A 23,871-nucleotide genomic window follows, 5' to 3' on the forward strand; every position below is an offset into this window, starting at 1 on the left:
TCTTCGATTCACTCGTTGAATATTAATAACTGTACAAAAATTGTTGCGTATTGTATAACATTTTGTTAATTAAACGTAGTGTAAAATTACTATAAAAAAAAGCGAAGAAATATAATCAGAATATATAATTTAAAAAAAAATATTAAAAAGGAAATGACATATACTAAATCGATTCTTTAATCCTATTGAAATTATTTTCTTTAAATACTCTCGTTAGCTGAAAAGAGCTCGCGCGAGATTGTATAGTTGAAGAAAATATTCAGGAGACATTTATTTGCTAATCGACGAAAGTCTAAAGTTTACTATAATACGCTGTGACGCGCGCCGGCGAGATGCGAGATAAAGTTTTATTCGGCTTGTGTGTCCCAGTTCTGCGTTCTGTTAGGTGCGAGGAGAGTGAAATCGCACAGTAAGATGGGCAAGGGTGGACGGACCGAGATCTGGCCAGGCGATCTTTACTACCGAAAATCCATTATTTTCCCCATTAGATCGTCCGTCCCGATCTTCCGGGGCAGGCATTTTCGTTTAGCAGTTTTTCTTCCGATTCACGCCGTTTATGACTAACCCCATCCCTCCCCCAGGGATCATCCACCATTTACCATTCCGTGCCGTGCACTCCGTACTATCTCGCACTTTCAAAAACACCAGTACGCTCTCGCGCGCGCTTCAAACTAAAGAATCCTCGTCGATCTTGTTTCTACTTCCTTCTCTTCGCTGGTTTTTATAGCTGACGCTCACCGTAGGACGTAGGCAAAACAGTCCGCCTGCTCTTTCGTCATGACTTTTTTCCCTATGTTGAGAGTTTAAAGCAGATCGCTTTGTTTGGTGTGAAACGAAAATCTTCGTATTTTTATATCGAACACAGATATCTGAAGACGTCAAACGTGATAAGCACAACATCTCAAATAGTAAGAAATTGTACCAATAATAATAATATTTAAAATGTATATCAGAAACGTCTAATTAAATAAATAAATAATAATAAAAGATGTGTCTAAAATATGTAACATAAAGTGTTTTGCAAATTCTTTTAATAAATTAAAAAGCACGATTTTTTACTTGTATATATTATATAATTTCAAACGTATAATTTAGAAGGATGACCTACATCGTCGTTATCGATTCTGATAAAAATGAATACGTCGTGTTCTAAATAAATTGATTAAATAGATTCTCGTCATTGAGAGAATTGTTTGTTCACGCTCTTACTTCCGTAGAAGATATTTCGCGTTATCAGCAGGATCACATAATGACCGTTAGTAATCATCGTTCAAGGCTCATTGTTTCAAAATATGACTGTACGTATATAGAATAGTCATGAACTTTCCAGATAACTATCACTACACGATATACGGAAATGCCTTATATGTTTCGAAATGCTCTAGGCGACATTGCGTTGTAATTTAGACACGACGGATATCGCACTCGTAAAGATTCGCAGCTTGATATGACTGCACATTACATTTTCCTTAATGGTCTTACAAATGAATTGGTAGTTATAAAATATTTGTGCTCCAAATTATTCTGATATTACAGAAACGCTTTACACAATAATGGTGTTTGCATAACAAAACCAGATACTTCAAATATTACGAATTTTATGCATTCTAACATATTCAAATATCTGAAATATGTAAAAACATTAAATATCTGGAGAGAATCAATAATTTATATTTTATTATATGATAATATAAAATCATAATAAATACTCGATAGCGTTTTTTTATGTAGAAATATATACTTGTACGTTTATTATAAAAACAACTTATTTTACTTTATTCATCGTTGAATAAAATTTAACGGCAATTTTCTTGTTTCACAAAGAATTTATCTTAAAAAGTATATTTTTTAATATACATATAATTTTATTATTAAATACCTCTTGAGCTAACACATTAACGATAAAACATAGCGCCGTTAAGAGCCCCCATGTTAGCCGTAACGCAAACGATAAAAGCGCGAATTACGTCATACTGCGACCTTTTTACGCTCTTGTTTCAATATTATAACCCAAAGTTAACAAATACATGCGTAACAAGTTTTTCTTAAGTAAAATATATTAAAGTTTCGGATCACAAATGATCTCATTACGCAAAAGATTGATGAATTTTGTAGAAATAAAAGCTATTATTTAGTAAATTTTTTCAAGTTGAAGGCATATTTTCGTAAAACTTTTTCCACGTGTACGTTTAAAGAGGCTTGCTTCTTAATGCGATGAATTTGTAAATATTATTAATTAATAATGTAATAACATGTTTTGTAATAAGTAATATAATGTCCTTGCTACTCTTTTGTGTTGGCTTTTTAACCGCATCAGCGTTTCGCGTACAGGATACTCCGGTATATGCGCGATGACGACGTGATACAACACCGGTATAAAATATTATGAAAATATATAATATCTGAGGATGGTTAAGCCGCGGATACGAGACCGGTGTGTTACCGGGTATTGCTTCCCGCGCCTGCCACCCACTGGAAAACAGGCTTTTATAGAGTTTTTATAACGTCGTGTTACCGCGTAGATGGTACGAGCTCGTGCATAACATTTGGCCCACCATGTCCCCGGACCAAAGAGCAAAAAGGTATAATAAAAAAATGACGGTGCTGTGGTTTGAAATGCTCGCATTACGAACTGTATCTAAAATGGGTCTCCTGCCAGCGCCTGTCATTCACCTCGTTTTAGGGGTGCAAATACGTATGCCGGCGCGACGAGATAAAACGTACGTGACTTTTACATGGAAAGTGCACGCGCGTATCTTTTTTAAGGCTCGGTTTGTTTTTAAATTTGTCTGAATAATTCTGCTCGCAAGCCCTTCATTAGCTTATATGTTAAATGTGCAAAATTATCATATGTCACATCTCTTGACATTTTACATTTAAAGAAAACCTATACACAAGCTTATTGTCGGTCGAGTTGATAATTAATACTGATAAGATCGTATCTTAAAGTAAATTCCATACGCGACTACAATCGATATCAAAATGAAACTGTACATTCAATAACAATTACTAATATCAAGTTTAACCATAACACGGTAATGGCGAAATGTAAAAGCATGCGGTTTTACAAGATAATTACTGTCGTAATCAGTATCTTTATCTGATAGTATTGATTGTATCGTGCATTCTATGCAATTCAGCAAGGTACGCTATGTTGCCCTGCAAACGTGCGCCAATTAAATTCCAAAGTAATGGCTCGCAACAAGCTATCCATATGGTTTTCGTATATGCTGGCGCAAAACAATACACGCGACACGATACGTTATATACCAATTAGAGGCCGGGGTAATTGCTTGCGAGAGAGTATATGCTTTTTATGCACCAAACTAGGCACGTACGATTGAATTTCACGTTGTAATGATACTAATATATGATATGCATGAGAGCAAGGATCACTACAAGTCGGAGCGGGAGACGTTAGTGAACTACAGTCATCGCGATATTTGGAGAAAAAGATATAAATGTTGCAGCTATATGGGAATCCAATACAAATTTGATTAAAATCCATAATTTATTTTATACAAAATCCTATACAAAATCTATAATCAAATTATATTGGTAGCTTACAAAAATTCAATTCAATTTTCAAAGCTTAGTAGACATAGATAAAGACATAATATATCCATAGCACAAGTGCTGTTTTGAATATATCGAATATTACATTTTATGCTATTTATTTAAGTATTATATAATAGACGCAACATATTTTAATTAAAAGTTATCTTTTTAATTAAACAACTTTTACAAGTTTTTATTTTTTTGTATCATGTGTCTCGCTTTTTAAAATAATTTAAAATAATAAATAATATTGAAAATAAAACCATGTCTAAAATGAAATGCCGAGATAAAATTTCTAATTATAAATAGAAATCTAAAGTAATTTTTAAAGTATTTTAGTATTTTCTATTTTACTTAAGAGAGAAGACAGTTAAAAATTTATACTTTTATATAAATTTAAATAAAGTCTTTCTATACATAACGTAGATGCAAGTTTGTATATCTCGATCAAAGTAAAAATACTATAAAGACCGAATCGTGGGCGCTTCAGAGCTGTCGGTACCGATAAAAGTATCGGCGTTTTTTTCCTCCTACCCTTCCATCACCCACACCTTCACGTTTGCCGATCCACGCAACATCTTCCTGCAGTTCAGGAAGGCTCTGTAACAACCCTATCCCTCGCCCGCGTCCTCCACTATCCTCAAAATCTAAATGATTCGGTTATTTCTGGAAGGTTGCTCGAGGCGCTTCTCTTCCATCGACCTCATTGCAAAGTGATTTTCCTCGTACCTGTAATCCTAAATTCGATCGATCGTGCTCCCCATGTTGAGATAAGTAGCGCGGAAAGAAGAGTGAGAGAAGATACTTACAAAGGGAGCAAGAAAATGTTTCAATTGCATTCGTAAAACAACAAGAGTATGGATTAAAGCGCCGTAAATTCATCAACGTTTACAAGTTCTCTAATGGGTTTTAATTCTAATTTTTTTGCTCTTAGCGATTAAAACTGTAAAGCAAACAGTAATATAGTAAATATAAAAGATCTTATAAGAATTTAATGCTATAATAAATAAATTTACCATAAAAAATTTACTATAAAAATTAAACTTTTATGATCAAATAGTATATATGATTTCTTTATATCTAAATCAATTTGAATTATTGTATAATGTTATTTTATCAATGTAAATTATTAATCTAAATTATTCGACATGTAGAAATTATTTACAGTTAAAAAAAAAGAGTATATAATGTACATGTATGTATATTAATTTACTTATTAATAATAAAAATTGATGTTTTTCGTGATCTCTCGCTGGAAGTCTAAATACAAGCCTTATGTTCCTGGCAAAATATATATAAATCAAACAACTCTGTCCCGTATAAATTATATTTCCAAGCACACAGCTGTCGCAAACAGAAAGGGTCGATTGTAAGAGATCTTGAAAGTGTGAGTAGAATAAAAAAAAGCATTAAAAACAATTATATAAGAACATTTATATATACATACACACACACAATGTTTAGCCAACATTATTTAATATATGATACGAAGCCAGTATCCTAATAAGAAAATAAATATCATTTCAGTTTTAATGTGCTACTGGTGTGCTTAGGCTACACCTATCTGTCGTATCTAACTGGAAGTATCGCAGGTGGATTCAAGATGTTGGTATATCTATTCATATATATATTATATATATATATATATATATATATATATATATATATAAATATATATATATATGCGCATTTTTTAGGCAGAGTCCAGCCAAATGCCTAGAATTGCCTCGCCTCTTCCATGTTGGTGTCCACTGCGATTCATTACCTCTCTATTCATCGACAGTACCGACGCAACATTCTGCTGGGCCCTCGAAAACCGACCTGTGTCTCCTACTCTCCCGCTGCCTTTCGTCTCTCTTTGTCCTTTAATACCAACCCTATATCACGTCCTTCAACATCACTTCTATCGTTTATATCATCCATTCAAATGCAGAAAGCCAATGACCTGCAGCGATATCCTTGAAATTTTGTCTTATTTGTGAGCAACTACTTTAAGAATAAACGATTTCTAGATGATTAACGCAAAGACGACCGTATCCTTTTTATCTTGTGCGAATATATTAATTAATTGATGATTCCATATAAAATACAGTAAGTGATTGAATTTTTTTTCTCAAGCCCCGTAATATATTTTCTCGTTCACCGTATCGCCGTCTTTTAATTTTTCCCTCGGGACTGTTGAAATTTATCACCGGCAATCATCCCACGCTTACGCCAGAATAAAAGTACTAATCTTCCATCTCATAAAAGAATGACGCCTTTAGCGAGAAACTTGAATAATAAGCAGTTGTAAGCAGGGATGTTTTTTGCACCTTTTCTATAACACCTTATAGCGGATCCATATCTTTTTCGTCGTTGTCGAGACAATACAATAAACAAATATTAAAAACTATGAATTCATTCGTTTTTCTTTGCCGATTCTTTCTCTTTCTTTTTCTTTATTCGTTTGGTGCTTTTAATGAAATTCACACCAGCGCGTAACGGCTTGGCTGTCTGCCCCATAGCTCCTAACAACAATCCGCCCTTACTTACTTCCAAAAGCCTTTTCACGCAAATGAAAGTTTTTCGTCTCGAAATTACCTCGAATTATTCAGCGTTTAACCACGCTCTCTCATTTATGCATTTATTCAGTGGTCTGATATGATTTACTCCATTTTGATATGGATTTTCTTTATTCATACATGTATGTCCTCTTTTATTACTTTGCACTACAAATGTATATTTATAAAACAAACATTATTTCTACATTTATTAACAAAATAAATGTAATATTTGTATAATTTATATAAAATTATCTAGTTAATAATATAAAGTAAATGATTTGTGTCATTTATGTTTAATGTTATTTTATTATGATAATCCATTTTATATTATCAAGAAATACATATGCACATATTAATACATGATGCAATTTTATGAAACTTATACGCAATTCAATTTTCAAAAATGTGTGTCGATAGATCGCATGGAAGATGTAATACTGCGGTCGTTTTCTGTCGATTTAGGCGATCGAATATGTCCGCGTGCCACGCGTGATTATTTATTGTGTTTCTTTCATCGATGAAAATAGAAAATATGCTTAAAAGGAAGAAAACGAGAAGACGAAAGTAACCGCGCGCGTCTGCGTTCAATATACAAACGTACTTGCGATAGGTATACTTAAAATCTCATTTATATTGCTTTCACTATCTGATAGTACATAAATTTCTCTTTCGAAGAAGGTTTTATGTGTTATATAAATGCGATTTATCCAAACTAGTGGTAGTAACGTGCGCAAGAGAGAGAGAGAGAGAGAGAGAGAGAGAGAGAGAGAGAGAGAGAGAGAGAATATACAAACAGAAAATATTTGAAAAATTATTTGTTCAATATACTTGTAAGTTCTAGATTTTATTTTAACTAATATTTACACATACACACGTATAATATATTATATAAAAAATGGAATATTTGTTCTATATAAACTTATATAAAATAAGACTCTTACGCGAAAGAAGCTATTTTCTTAATATAAATCGAAAAAGGAAGGATTTAAGGCACAAACTGTAATAGGAAGTATCGAAATAAATAAAGGAAACCAATTCAACGCGCGTGTGAGGTAAAGAGCCAGTCTGAGATAGTTTAAAACAAGGTTGGCTGCTTCGGGTTCAGGTGCTGTTGCAACTAATATCGTAAATCCAGATCGAATTCGAGGGAGAAGAGCTCCGTCGCCTTTTCCCTTACAGCCCTCGCGCGGCTAGTTCCACCTTTTGCATCTGCGCAATATCTTCATAAAGTAAAGCAATAGGATTATGAGCGTGGATTCTACTCGAATGGCAAAAGCAAAAGCAAAAATAGCCTCTGAATACTGCTAACTTAATTCTAGAATACCAAAAGAAAATTTCAAATATTTACCATTAATTATTTGTAATATGTTGATTTCAAAATATCACTAGTGATTGGCTATATCACTTGTATGTAGCTATTAGATAAATATAATAGTACTAATGATGAAGTATTAATTGAATAGTACTAATTATTGAAAAAAGTTATTGCAACATAATAAATATTAAAATGAGATAAAAAGAAATCCAAAGTCTTTGTCTTGTAACAGCTTGCCATGGTTCAAAGAAATATTTAATATTGTCTTATGTAAAATTATATTTCTTAAGTTAATTATTTATACGTTATTTACAATTTATTTATAAAAATTGGTTAAGATCTTGCTTATTCTAATTATATTAAATGTAATATGTCTTGGAAGAACATATCAATATTTGAAATACATATTTAATAGATGACAATTATTAAGTATCCGCTTTGATCAAAAAATGGCACTTCTTATTTCTTGTATAATATCAATATCTGATACTATATATCTGTCTATCAATCGATGCGTAAGTTTTAATAATCTGTTGGATTGTTATCAGCACCGTACATAAATCGGAATATCACACGACGTACCGACGATAACTGATCGAATTTTAATCGAGGTCCCCGCAGAATAGCTGACATGTGATCTCGGAAATTCCGAATAAAATACGATGTGCCAGAAATCAATTCTACATCATTATTAATTTTTGTTTAATAATACTAATTATATCAACATAAATTTTATATAATCAGAAGGAATTAATAAAATATGCAGATTTATTTATTTTTATTTGAATACTAATCATTTTATATAGAATTATTTAACATTATTTTTAGCGTTGCAATAAGAATAGTACATACATTAAAAAATTTTCTGTTTTTCTTTGACTTATATTTTAAATAATTAATATCAAATTAACTTTAAATTCGGTATTCTTACAAATTTTTTAGATTTAGATTAAAGGTAATGCTTTTAGAAGGATGTATTGAGCTGACGCCGCTGTGCGAGTTTACGCCGTGATCTTTAGACCGAGAAAATTGTTTTCGGTCAAACGAAACATTTATAAGCCATAAAAAGCCTGCCGTTGCATTTGGGCCGAACGATCTATTAAATTTTTATGAGCTTTTTGTCGGAAACCTCGCAGAGTGTCCGAGTAGCATGCTGAGAACCGCCGTTAGCTCTAGATTTCCAGCCATGCCTGCATATAAAGGGTGTTATATAAAAACCTGATACACGAAAGTCGTATAAAGCTAATCCCTATCTGATTGAAATAAAGTCATTTTATATACAATATCTCAATACCGCTCTCGATAACGATGAAACATTTCAGTGCTATGGCAGCAACGTATTAACTTATTAAGATATCAAAGTTCTGAATTGAAAGGAGATGTCCTCTAATATAATTCAAGATTTTATCAAACTGAACTATTATCATTAATTTATAACGTCACAATTAAAAATCCGATTAGATAAACTTTATCGATTGAACATTCAAGGAATGATTATAATCGTTTTTATCTTAATAAATGGCAAAATGCGCAACAGCAGCGAATCTAAGAAAAGGTTTTTCTATAATTAGAATAAAGTGATATCTAAGAGAGATAATTTAAAAGTTGTATTTTAAAGATAAATCTTGAGAATTGTAACATATATTTAGTAAGATTGGCATTTAATATTGTTTTGCAATATATATTGATAATCTATAATGAAGAGAGGCAGACAAATTATTTTATTATAAAGTGACAATAATATATAAAAGAACGACTCTTAATTTTTGTAATAAAGCCTATTATATATTTTATAACTTACGCCTATGTGCAACTTTATTTAAGTCTTGTAATAAATATCATGATTTGTAGCAATTTTATTTATTATGCGATGCGAGAATTTGCATGTAATTATTATGCTCAATGAGAATTAATATTTACAGGAAAATTATTTTTACATATTAATTCTCAAAATAAAAAATTTAATATTTATTTGGTTTGTAAGCAAAGGGATTCCCTATGGAACCGAGTCTATTTCGAAAATGTATACTTGTGTTAGAGAAACGAGAAAGTAAAGACAAGAGAGGCAAAGAGCGAGAGAGTGAGAAGGAATAGGGAAGAGGGTGAATGCATCCAACTTCGCTTGTAATGAACTTGTGAATATTTAGTGGGGTAATTGCCCTTCGCAGCGAGTCTCTCTTGCGTCTACCTCTGTAAGGGGTGTCCGCCAAATCCGGAAGCAAAACCAATATCAGTCGGCCACCTGTGCTCTCGGCTTGCACTTCGTCATATATACGTTACGTGTGCACATCGGTTCCACATATATCGATAATTTGATTTTCTCGGGGACACCATAGGACGACTGCTAGCCGTTCAGCCGACTCTACTCTACTTTTTCATTCCGTAATATGGCAAACAAAAAGATATCTGCACTTCTCATAAGGCTTCAGCGATGTTACTGAAGAAAGATATGCCAAGATTTCGTTTCATAATCTTATTACATAGAAGTTCTAAGTGTAAGAATATTCAATAATGTTCGTATTTTTTCGATATAAAATTTTTTTTGTAATAAAATCCAAGAAAAAGAAAATGTTTATTGTAATACATGTTAGATGTTATTTTATGTAGAACAGGAAAATAGAACTTCTTGCTATTTCCATAAAATTGGGTCTTTCAAAAAAATATAAAACAATATTTTTGACTAGTATATTTTACTAAAGGATTTGAGGGAAAGAGCGGTTTTGTCACGGAAATTGCCTAAAAATTCCATCTACAAAACTCATATCTCAAAACTCATAGGAAACGATCGCTTATCTTAATAGTTTTGAACTCGCGTAAACTGTTACGACAATATTGTCAAAAAGTTAAAAAGGATAGCTTTAAAATTTGCTATTTTTATGTCATTTGTGCAGACGTATTATGTGCATAGTAACATGTAATATTGTTGAAGTGCCATTTTATCTCAACAAGCATGACGCAATGTGTTGAATTCTCATATTGCTTTCAGTACATTTTTCTTTCAGAATATGTTACTTCGTAAAGATCTAGATTTATGGTATCGTTTCTTAACTTTTCCATATGCTACGTAAATTCTATGTACATGCACTATAAATAAAATACGAATGTAATCATAGCGGCACAAGTGTAAATTGTACAAAATATTCTGACAGTCGATAACTTCATATTTTGTGCCAAATTGCTTTCGCTATACTGCAGAAAATATGATTTATTATTATTTCCCGAAAAGAATACGTTGCAGTTCTGTTAATCATATGACTATCGGCAATATGAGAATAGTGTCAGAAATTGCAATTTTTCTATTGCTTAATTATTTCATGGTTTTTATTGCATTTTAATATTAAAAAAGTACGAGTGAAAAGTAATATATGATTTGATATCAGCAAATGAAAGTGATAATACCATTCAATAGAATATGCTAGTAATTCATGTAATAAATGTACAAGTCCAAGGAAAGACACGCAATAAGACTGTAATCTGCCGACGAAGCCTAAGCTTACTGCACATCTCGTGCAAAAGAAGCTTCCGCGTTCTTTGCACGCCATCTGAACGTTTTATAATCACTGCGTCTCTCTTTCTCTTTCGTTATCCTTCTTCACCTTTGCATTCTCTATCTTCTTTACTTAGAAAAATGTCTGGCTATTAATTCACCCTCGCCTCTTGCCGCGCATAACGTCTTGACGGAACGTACCACCTGGTAAAACAAGCTACATAAATTAAACGGTGGATTATGTATCCCAAATTTTCTTTATTTTCCAAACAGTGGGGAAGACCGGTGCAAATGATTAAAGGTTAAATGCAGTTCGTGTTAAAATACGAACTTGTAATTATGAAGTACATCCACATTTTGTGAGAAGGTTATAAATTCGGTTTTATTTAATAATTTAAGAATTGTTTTAAAACAATATTGTGATAATTTTATCTCCGAATTTCTTAATCAATAATACTTTTGTGCATCTTCCTAGATAAATGCGACCAAGAAAATAGTATAGTCACAGATTATATATTTGTCAACATAATTAAAGAATTAGTGTCACGGCAATTATAGATTCTTCTTGCCTCGGTAAAATTAACAAAATGATGAAACGCTCTCGGATCGATCATCGATACACCCCTATCTCGCGGTGCATCTTATGACAACGACGGCAACCAATCGGTTTCCAATTTGATACAGAATAGAATCCATTAACGGCGCCCTCGTCGGCGCTTCCACCTACCGGATACATTTCGGCAAGTGTCAAAGTGGGAAATGGTAGAAGTAAAGCGAGAAACCGGTACGGAAGTGACGGAAGAAAAAAAGGTATTGCGGACGCAAGAGTGCAAAAGAGAGAGAGAGAGAGAGAGAGAGAGAGAGAGAGAGAGAGAGAGAGACGAGGAATGAAAAGTAACATACGAGATGCGCGTAAGCGAGCTGGCTGGCAGCCGGTAGCTGACTCGTACCGATAAGAAGTCTCGATCCGCGTTTGCTCCCGCAGTTCTCTGTCCGACGCTTCGTTCACGTTCCTTTCCTTTCACACGCCTCTTTCTCCCGTTCTCCTTTTTGCAAGGAGAATACGACATTAACTGACGGACGAAGAGCGACGTCGGCGCGACGCGACATAGCACGGAGAGTGATAGCTGGGTAGACGATGAAGGCGACAAACTCTATCAGCGCATTGAGCTTAAAATGAAATAGGGAATTTAAGCGTCACTATTCAATGATGAGATCTCTCCTAGTATCTGTCATCTCTCATTGTACTTCCTTTCATTTCATCTGTTTTACTTTACGTTCTACTTTCAGTTGTTGATCGTTTTTTCGTAACATATTTAAAGTATAGAGAACTGTAAAATGTTGATTTAATTTGCACGTTTATTACATTAAAAAATTTATTTACTCGACACATAAAGTTTTATAAAAAATAATATTATATAAATTAATAAATGCGATTTAAATAAAAAAACAAATATTTATGTAGAATACATTTTACTGGTATATGTGAAATATGTTGCGTTTTTAATTTAAGACACAAAGAGAAAAAACATTTAAAAGTTTTTAATCTATTGTAAATATATATATATATTAAAGGTTTTTAACCTATATTCAAAGTATTTATTTTTTAAACGATTATTGTTACGCAGAAGAGTTTCTCTAAATGTAGCAATTCCGGAAAAGTGCGATTAAGTAGTAAATTTCTCATAGCGAACCTATTCTCCTTCATATACGCGCAATTACTATTCTAAGTTCATTCGTTGCGACTCGTTATATTTTCCGTAAAATGCACTTGCACACCAGTACCAATTTGACTATACAAACTGCCCATTAAACTGTTGATATTAAAATACGGCGAAATGTTCGCGTAACGCGAAGACCTCTATCATTTGATGCGAAGTTGTATATCTCGAACTAAACGCTTATTTTTGATTTCGAAATACGTAGAAACTGTTTCTTCATTATGTTCATATTATTGAATTAATATTAGCATCTGCATTCAAAGTATTACTACAGATTATACTTTGCTAACGAATTAACTTCTATGTTTGAACGCTTTTACAAGTTTTTCGATAACTATTATGATAATCATAGTTATAAACTTATATATATTATTTACTATGCGTATTAAATAATATTTAATATTTCTTTACTTAGAAACTTATTTTACATTAAATAATTAGAAAAAATTATGAGAAAAATTATGAGAAAAATTATGTGAAAAGGTATGAATTGAAAAAATAGAATAAAGGATATGAAACAAAATATAATTTTAAATATAAAAATGATAACTAATTAAAGATTAGCCCTCGGTTATAGCTGAATCTTTGTGCTGATATTTCATATGCGATATTATATCTTTTCAAGTTTATTAAACTGCGCGCCAAATAAATAAATTTAAAACAGTGATATAAGTTGAAGAAGAATAGTTATATCAAAGATATTAAATTGATAATTAATTTAATAATAACGCATAGAAAAAATGATATTGTTATTATAACAATATCTTTAGTTTCAAAATGAAAAATCTTGAAATAAGATTATATTGCGTTAAATCAAAAAAATTTACTTGAATAAAGATTTATTTTAAAATTTTATATAGTTTAATCAAGAAAATGATATTCTTGTAATTTAAGAATAATTTTCTTGAATGGAAACGAAAAAATGTTAGATAGGAAATACCGTATGTTCAAATAGAAGATTATAATTTTCTTAGAATAAAATTATCAAAATAATTATATTATATTCTTGAAATAACAATTATAATATTAAAATAAGATTATAATATTGTTGAAATTCAAAATTTTTAAATTCTTCTAAGAAGATTATATATTGTTGCATATATATGAAACAATGAATCCATTCATATGAATATAAGAGTTAATTTGTCACTTGCTTTTTATCTGTGCGATACTAAGAAGTATCTATCACTTCCTTTTTTGCAAATACTGTAAATAATTTCAAGGTCGGAAATTTATTCAGCGCGGAGTGTGACAGACTTGATAAAATTACACAAGAAATATCAGCATGAAGATCTGGTTATGTTTTATAATGTCAAATAAGATATATCGGCTACCAGAATTAGAATACGCAATATCAGATTTCAATACTGAGTGATCTATCTTAAACATTTGTTATCATCTCATATTATAACAAGAGATCTTTATTAAATGTCTTTATTAAATTTTAGATACCATATTTGTTATTCACTAATTATATCATAAACATATACGAAATAATATTAAGTAATGGATAATTTATTTATTGAAAAATATATACAATATAATGACGCTTGTGTGAGCCGTGAATGATAACGTAATACAATGTATACAATAATACAGTATCGGTCCACATATTGATAGTGGTAAGCAATCATTATACATCCAAATCATTTGATTCATATTGAGGATACCCTGAAGATCTGCATCCAGCTTGCCATGGAAAATCGCAAACTTGTTCTATGGGATTGAAATGTAAGTTATCAGGGCACTTCATCACAATCGCTCGGCCGTAGTCACAAACGAAGTAGTGTCTGCAGTTGGTGGGGTGAGGGAGAAGAATGGCGCCCTCTCCTTCTCTTGGTGCTCTATTTGGGCATTGAACTTCATTCTGGGCTTGGACGTAAAACGCACCCAACAGACACGCCAAAACAGCAACGGAGAATATAGCTAAAATATATTAAACTAATTAGAAAATGTAATTAACAAGCAATTGTTTTGTGAACTATTTTGAAATATGATTTCCAGCTTAAGGCTCAACAGCGAAAATGCGCTTGATATTAGATATGTGATTATCAATATTTTATATTACAAATTGTACATCGAATAAAAAAAAAATTACAGTAAAAGATAACAAAATTTTATTATAAATTGCATTTATAATTTTATTTAGAGATAATTTTTTTCATGAAATTTACTATGCATACTTTAAAAACAATTTAACTTAAAAAAATTTAATTAATTATAATATGTAACAAAAAATTCAATCTTACACTTATTAGGATACATTTTGGAATAATTTACACAATGGCAATTATGTTTAATGAATTTACTCATTGATCACATTTCACTCGAGTAATAGGCTTACCTTTCATCTTGCTGCTTGAAAGTTTGTCTTTCACTCTACGCGAATCACACCAGATTTTGCACTCGACTATCTATAAGGCTTCTTTATATACTCAATCGATGAATCCTTTTTATCGCTCTAACTCGGTCTATCGCTCCCACCCTCTTTTATGATTCATACTTATCAGATACGCGCATGATAAACCTGCGTCTCGAATATTCCGCATAACAATCGCGAATAGCGACGGTTTCGTCGATTCACATTCTAGTTTGTTGCAAATCATACCCAGTCAAAATATTAAGAAGACGAGGGTCGAGGTAAGCGAGTAAATGAGAAAAGAAGGGATTTATGAAGAGTGAAACGAAATGAACGAAATGTAGGATGAGCGCGAGAGAATCAAAGTGAGTGAGAGGAAGCGAGAGAGGAGAAGGATGCTGGCTGACACTCGGACAATGCCGGCGTGGTGCTGTCGCGTTCGGTTCCTGGTTATGGCGGGTGCACAATGCCTATTGTCGGGCAACCCACCATACAAACGTGTGTGCTGACGCTTTCACACAACGGCCAGCTCTAGCTCTTTACCTCTATCTCACCCGTTTGCTCTCGCTTCATCGCTGTACTTTCGTTTCTGCCGAAAACGAACACAAAATCTTCCTCCTTCGCCGTCGTTTCCTCATAAACTCGCGGCTTTTGGCAAGACCAATAAGATATGTGAAGAATAATATTGATTTTTTTTCAAATGACACCAGAGAAGTAACGCAAAATGAGATCAAACCAGATGAAGTGGAAAGGTACTAAGATAGGAAAATAGTATTTGAGATTCGTCGTTGCTTCCACGATGCTATCTTTAAAATATTGTCACAAAATTTCAATTGACACATATTCTCGCCTTACTATAGCTATTATAATGTAAGATGCAAAGGATTATAAATTATAAGATGAATTTTTAACTTTTTATTTTAGAAGATACACTATGTATAATAAGATAATTTAAGAGAAAAATAAATTTATATATAACTGATATAAACTAAAATAACTTTAGAATTTTTATAATTGAAAACATTATTAATTTTTCCATTTTTTAATTGAAAATTATACTTGTATAAAAAACAAATTTTTTAAATAATTAAATAAATGAATGATTATTTATTTAATTTATACGTAGTACCTATTCGTATCTAATACATAGGTACTTACAGGTTCGAAATGATATCGTTATCTTAAGAGTTAATATTAATTCGATGTTGAGAAATACAAAATAATCGCATTATCTATATTCTTACTACAACTCACTACGATTGTTTACTTTAAATCAATCAAATCATTTTTTAAATTGATTTCTATCTGACACATTTGACTTTATAAATATTAATACAGTTTTACTAATTGTCGTTGATATTAATTAATATTGACATTGATTGCTACACAAACTGATACTGCTATAAGACAGAAATATTACTTAAGTCAGATAATTATATAGAAAAACAAATAAATTATAATTTTCTGATAATATTTTAAAACTAAATATAATTCTATTTTGTTTTGCTTACACATAACAAAACAGAATTTATTATTGTGTGTGTGTGTGTGTGTATGTGTATTGCTACATTTGTAATACGCCGAGATAATAAAATATCCAAAAATTGAAGGAAAAGTAACTTTTTTAACGGTTTTACTTTTTTGAGCAAGTAGGAGGAAATATGAACTTCTGTCACTTTAGCAAGACGTCTATAACTTGAATTCAATCATTTGCAAATCACGAACTCGTTCGCGTCTTATTCTCAGTTGTTCGGAACTGCGCGGAAATTGGGTTCCCTTTAGGAAATGAAACATTTTAGTCGACACGAAGAAACGATTGTTCGAAAATGGTCGGATACTTACAAACGAAAAATATGTCGTTTTCTTGGAACGTGCCAAAATTTTGATCAACTTAGAGTAGTAAAGTTAGTTTGACGTATACGAATATCGCTTTTTTATGTTTTAACTTTAAATCAATTGTTATCGTCATTAAACGAACGGCTAACGCAAACAATCTCAATGGAAAATAAGATATAGCTGTCAATATTAATATAAAATAATTGTTAAAATAATTACGAGTTTATTCACCAGCATGTAGACTGTCGATCAAAACATTTAAAAATCAAATCGATCAAAACATTATGGCACGTGAAAATGTTAGCGTTAATATTTCCATTCTCTATCGGCTATGCAAAGAAGAGAGGAACAGAAGAGGAGAAGTTGGTCTACCATACTCACCATATTGGCATACACGCCGCCTGCATTTTACGGCCATATTCAGCGATTTTGCATATCGAGGCCAGGTGTGCGTACATTATAGGGCTGGGAAAAAAGAGAGAAGGGCAAAAGAGAAGAAACCCATTGCTGTCCTTTCTTCTCCAGCACCACCAGAACTGCTGCAAGCCCATTCACCTTTTCCACATCGATTCACATATATACGGCAATCGCAGACCTTCTTGAGAGCTCAATTTATCGCGGAACGGCCTCCACTGCCGCATTAGTACAAAGCACATGTTAGTGTGCAGAACGTATATCCTTCTTCGGATCAAATTGTCATAATTGAATAACCAAAGAGATAAGCGAGCTCCGCTTTGACTACAAGCATGCTCATGTAACTTTGGCAACGACTTTATATACGGGTCGATTCATTTAGCCCTAGAATGCCTCGAGTCCACTTGGTGCTAAATTCTAAACTCTCTCTCTCTCTCTCTCTCTCTCTTTCTCTCTCTCTTTCTCTCTCTTGTTATTATGCTTTGTTTTTACATTTAACTCGATTAAACTTGATTTACATGTTAACATCTGCATTTCATTTATCTTCATTTCTACAAAATTGATCATAATTTTAGAAAATAATTACAATTATTACGAGAAAGGAAGGTACATTTGACAATTATTAAATATATCGTTAATTGTTTGTAATTTACATTGAATCACAAATTAAAAAGATTGATTAAAAAATTGTTTAGCAAAATTTTATCAATTTTAATATATTATAGAATAATATTTAAAATTCAGGCTGTATTGTTCCTTACATGTACATGTAACAATATTCTTAGAGAGGAAAAGTGGGATAAGACAATCGTAAAATTGTGCGATTTATTCTGGCGATCAGAAAAGAAAGGCGGTACAAAAGAAACACTTGATGAAGCTGATGGAAAAGGTTGATACGAAATAAACGAGATCGGGCGGAAGCAGAGGATACGGATATCGAGGATAGCTTTAGCGGTCTTTTGTTTAGCTGACTCTGCCGTTCGCCGGCATGCCGGTAATTGCCACAATATGGGGTGAAAAGCTAGAAAAAGTACCGCGCAACTGGAAATCAGAGAAAACTGCTAATCGAATGACAAGTTGATCGCTAATTTTACTCTTGAGACTTGTACAATGAGAATGTACTTATTGCTCACTCAGAGAAAATTATGTGTGCTGTAAAATCGTTATCCTTCATCTTCAACTATTGCAGAATGTATAAAAAAAGATATTAAAAGAAGAGAATTTTATCAACTTTGTAAATTTTATTTTTCTAGAAATCAATGGCAATAACATTAATTGTTTTCTTTATCGATAGTCAACGAAAGTTCCAAATTGGAAGCGAGTACATATTGGCATTCGCATTAGATTAGACCAGTTAGAAACTTGTTGCTGTGATTTACAATCATGGGGCAGGCAAATTGGGGACCAGTCGGGAATATGTCATAGATTTGTGCCTATGAGAAGGTATTGCGAACACAATTGCTTATGGCGCGAGGAACATAACATGTGATCACGCGATATCACTTCAATTGTTCGCTCATTACGAATTTATTAGATTTGTATACTATCATTTTCTTTTTTTTTTGTAATTTAATGCAATATAAAAACCGAAACTAAATCTGTTTCGTACATATACGAATAAATCAAACTGTAAAATATATGTTGCTATATAATTAAAAAAGTTTTTAATACAATATCACATTTTTTAACTAATAAGCTTTTTTATTAAAAGTAAAATAAATTTTTACTAAATACATATTTTTAGAAATATTTTTATATCAAATAAACTTATTTTTGTTGTAATTATTCTTACAATTGCAAAATAAATAATTACTCTCTTAATATAATAAAAAATTTTTATTTATTTTAAATATATGCATGCAATTAAATAATTTTGAAATATTTATTTAAGTTTCTATTTTTTAATTTTATTTGTAATAAACAGTAAAATCTAGTAATATTTGATTTCATAGAATATTTCTCTGTGATTATCTAATATTTATAAAAAAATGTAAGTTATACGAAGATTACATCCGATGAGAGTTATAGAACATATTTTGTACTATGTGGTACAATAAAATGTTTGCAATTTAAATTAGAGAGAAATAATAAAAATATATATTTCTTTATTGCTCTATGAAAAATAGACATTTGTGTTACAATGTGGGGAAAGACGACTATTTCCTTCGAGTTGCGTTTACTCGACAAGGAAATAGCCGATCCATACATGTATGTAACACACAATATTTTTTGTTATCTATGCATCCAAGTATGATCCTCGCTTTTTGCTCGTGCGTTTATATCCTGCACTTAGGGACAATTAGTCGACTTACCGTACTAGATGCACAAAATTTACTTTATGATTGCAATTTATGATATATATAACATAAATGTAATTGATGCGAGATGTAAATATATTATCAAACATTAAAGAAATCAATGTAACAATCAACATTTTAAGTCTGTATTCACGATCGAGTTTTTATTGAATAATTAAAAATGTCACCGGCAGAACTCTCCGCTCTTACGATCTCAAATGGAGGAGGTCGCTCTTGAAATTTGCATAACTGCTTCAACGATAGGAGCTTGCTTGAAATATGGCGTTTTATTATTTTCAAGGCACTTCACTTGGTTAAATGTAGGCAAACGACTAAAAGGTGAACAAAAGGATTGGAAGCTGTAAGAGGATAAGTTTGTTTAGAACTACTATAGTGTATGCAATTTTAATATAACAAATTTAGAGAGCTGTAAATTTACTAATTCTATTGCCTAAACTGATTTTACACATTAATATTATTTGTTATATAAGTATTTATATTAATATTAAGTTTTTAATATTAAATTTTGTGACTTATGTATACGTTGTAGATCATGCATAAATTATTTTATTAACTATTTTATTTACTTTTATACATATAAAAAATATACTTTATATGAGACAGATAATAAAAAGTTGCTTATTATATTTTATTTAAAATTTATACAATTTTATAAAAGTATTTTTAAGTTAATCAAAAATTTTTAAATTTAAATTTTACAATTATCTTTTATATTCTGCAAGACACAGAATAATAATGTGTTTAATTTTACTTGGTTTTGTTTTCTTAAAATTACTATGCATAGAAATGAATGATGAAAATCGAGAATTGCCAATATGCGAGATATCGGCTGACTAAGGTAGAAGATACACTACTGCTGTTGCTAGTAGTACTGCCAGTGCAGCAGATATAAAATAGAATTCGTGATAAAGCGACAGACGGACGACATGACATTTAACACACGTGTTTCACGTGTCGGCATGATTTCGAAAGAATTGCGCCAACGTTTCTTATAAACAGTGTGTTGTTTTTTATACATAATAATATTCTATAAATCGCCTCATTTCTTTGTAGAAATCATTACTGCATTTGCAAATAATAATATTTCATGTAAAATGTTATTTACTTTATTGATAATGTAATTTAGGTAAACCTACTAATTACATTTGCATTATACGCACTAACGTAATGGTAATTAATCACAGCAATCGGCAAATACATTAGGAGCCAGGAAAAATCGTACATTGAAGATTTTGGTCATGTCCGCAGCATTTATTACACAAATATACCGAATACCACCACGCAAGTAAGTGTAATTGCATGAATAATTATTTCTTTGTTGTCTCGTAGAGGGAATTATTTCATACGAATGATACGCATATTCTCGACGAGGTGTACGCTGAATGTCAGTGCGAGCATTTCCTACGTCATGATAAATTTCTTACAACAAAATATTAAAAACAGTTGAATAATTAATAATAAAAACATCCTATTGAGTAGCAAATCTCGTCATTATTTATTCCATATAAAAAAAAATATATTAAGTTGGTTGAGTCATATCATCAGAACATATCAATTTCTACATCGGAATTATTTGCTAATTATTTGCTATCTTTTGGTGACAAAAAAATGTTTTGCTCCAACCAAAAAAGTTACCATTGGTAATTTTTTTGTCATGAAAAGATAGCAAATAATTAGCAAATAATTCCGATGTAGAAATTGATATGTTCTGATGATATTGCTCAGCCAGCTTAATATATACCTTCTTGAAAATTAGTTTACGAATTACTCTTGCCCCTTATTCTTCTCATCCGGCAAATTTCCGGAATATCCTCGCTAATCATCATCGTGCGCTCCGAAGTTTCAAACAGAAATGAACTATTCATTGCGGTCGACCTTTACGACCTCTACATTTCTTACTTATTCTCCTTTCTGCGTTACTGGAAGTGATCTCTCTCAATTCCAAAGTTATTACCCTATTTTTCTCACTTACTCTTTCAATACTCGATTATGCTTGACCCGTATTGCACTTTTATGTTTTTTACAATGGACTCAAAAAGATCAAACTTTTATACGTATTACTATATTGTAACTACGTTCTATTACAACATTAATTCTATTTAACTAACATATTCTTTGTTTTATATACTTTTGGCGTGACATATTATTTATTACACTTTCTGTGTTACAATAGACGCAGTTGTACTGTCTTCAGTATTAGAACAGTATCATTACTAATAACTTTTAGTTTTATTATTTTTTATTTAACTCTTATTTTGTGTAATAAATTTTGCACGTTACAAATTGGATATTACACATTAATTATCATTAATTATAATTACATTATTTATGTAATTAAGCGTTATTTAAACTAAAGAAATGATTAATTTTGTTACTTTGTCAATATTTGCTTTGTAATATGTCTTTAATTACAAACTTGTTCAAAATTAATAAAATTTTTATTCTATTTAATGGTAGTTAAACATTAATTTTATTAAATATTTAATATTAATTATTTTTTTAACATAGAAATATTAAAAATAATAAAAAATTCAAAAATAATAAAAATTTTATGCAGTGCAAGAAACTCTCATGTATCTTAATAATAGTTTAATATATTTATTTTAATTATAGCATGCATTGTGTAAAGTTTTGAATTTAATGATGTATTTTCTGCGTTGAAATTGATTCAGTAATTATGACTACTGCATAACGAAGAGAACAATTATTTTGCATTTCATTTGATTAATGATGATCTCTATAATAAAACTGGCATACACATATATTACACATACATATTTCAATAAAATATATATGTACCAAGTAAAATGATCTTACTAGACGAAGTAGACAATGTAAAGTGGAATAGACATTCTTTGACATGTATTAATAAAATAAGGGAAGCTACTAAGATATTCAAATATGAGATGAGTATCATATTAATCCGCAACGAGCTTTGGAATTAAGTTATAAATGCAAACTTGATTCCATTGCCACCGTCATACCTATATCGAATAAATAGCAGGTAAGTGCTTGAACCCGCATTACGAAATAATATTTTAGTTACGAAAATATAAAGTTAAATTAATTAATATTTTATAAAGTATGTTGAGAATTTATTTAAAATTTATATAAATTATGTACTTGTGTAATTATCTATTAATTATAACAAAACAATAATATAATGCAAATTGTTTTTTTTTAATGATTTAAACATGTATTATTATAAATATTTTTACAATCTTATACAAAAAAATATAAGACTTTTTATTTTATTGTTTTTTTTTATGTTCGAAATTTGTTAAAATAATTTATAATGTTCCTGCTATATTTTTGAATTATAAAATGTTTGTAAATGCCTTATTTTGCTTTACAGACATTTTATAATTTAAAAATATACCAGAAACATTATAAATTATTTTAATTTTAAAATTTTGAACATAAGAAAAAAACAATAAAATAAAAAAGGTCTTATATTTTCTTGTACAAGATTGTAAAAATATTTTTATTTAAACAACATTTTATCGATTTAAATAATTAACTAAAAATAGATTTACAATATATTATTTACAATATTTTATTCTTGTATGTAATGTTCAGGTAATGATATCTCCAGTTATTGTCTAAGTTTTATTAGTGCTCTAGGTATTGATCTTCGTTATGACATCGTGAAACCGTCACGATGTACCTACAAACCAGATCTGAGCACCTGAGGAAGACTCATCGAGTTTCTCCATTTGCATTGGGCATGACCTAATTCCATAACATTATCGTAACTGGCATAAGCGCTCCCAGGTTGCATGATGCAGGAATGACATCGTTGCTTCTGCGATCAACTCTGTTCTTAGTGTACGGAAATTATAGCAAATATGACATTTGTATATACAATCGTTTTATTATTTTAAAACTAATGTATCATTAAATGCAAAAATGTAACATTCTTCTGATTCTTGATTTTTTAAACTGCTGTTTGTTATATGTATTTTAAAATTATCTTTAAAAAAAAAAAGAACTATAACTATAAAATCGAGCAATAATTCAATCAATAAACAGATGCGTAAGGCAAGCAATTATTAATATCACTGTTTTAGAAGTTTCAAAATATCAAAACTTATTTTTAAAATTAAGAAAAATCACTTTATTTTTATTTGATAATGTAATTGTAATAATATATAATTTTATAAAATGTAAACATAAGCAATTTATTGAATAATACATTCTGTCAAAACCAAAATCTGTTTCGGAAGTGTATTTATGAACACGAGAATAAAAACTCTTTGACTTGTAACCAATTCATAACCTCCAGCAAGAAACATATTCCACGTAAATTTTTCTCGTCGA

General features: G+C 30.7%; 2 protein-coding genes and 1 long non-coding RNA gene across 7 annotated transcripts in view; 1 reads left to right on the forward strand and 2 right to left on the reverse strand.

Moving 5' to 3' along the window:
* Positions 1-23,871, reverse strand: part of LOC105834520 (nucleolysin TIAR) — a 532,534-nt gene that overhangs the window by 448,825 nt on the left and 59,838 nt on the right. The window lies entirely within an intron of this gene.
* The window catches only part of LOC105829157, a 257,974-nt gene that overhangs the window by 212,691 nt on the left and 21,412 nt on the right, over positions 1-23,871 (forward strand). The gene's annotated exons all lie outside the window — the stretch shown is intronic.
* Positions 14,122-15,071, reverse strand: LOC105838395 (peritrophin-1). The gene is made up of 2 exons (XM_012683934.3): positions 14,969-15,071; positions 14,122-14,550 (listed from the first exon to the last, which is right to left on the reverse strand). Exons 1-2 carry the CDS (start codon positions 14,973-14,975, stop codon positions 14,258-14,260), a joined length of 300 nt encoding a protein of 99 aa, XP_012539388.1. The 5' UTR covers positions 14,976-15,071; the 3' UTR covers positions 14,122-14,257.

Source organism: Monomorium pharaonis, chromosome 1, assembly GCF_013373865.1.
Source record: "Monomorium pharaonis isolate MP-MQ-018 chromosome 1, ASM1337386v2, whole genome shotgun sequence".
In the NCBI taxonomy this organism is placed as follows: Eukaryota; Metazoa; Arthropoda; class Insecta; order Hymenoptera; family Formicidae; genus Monomorium; species Monomorium pharaonis.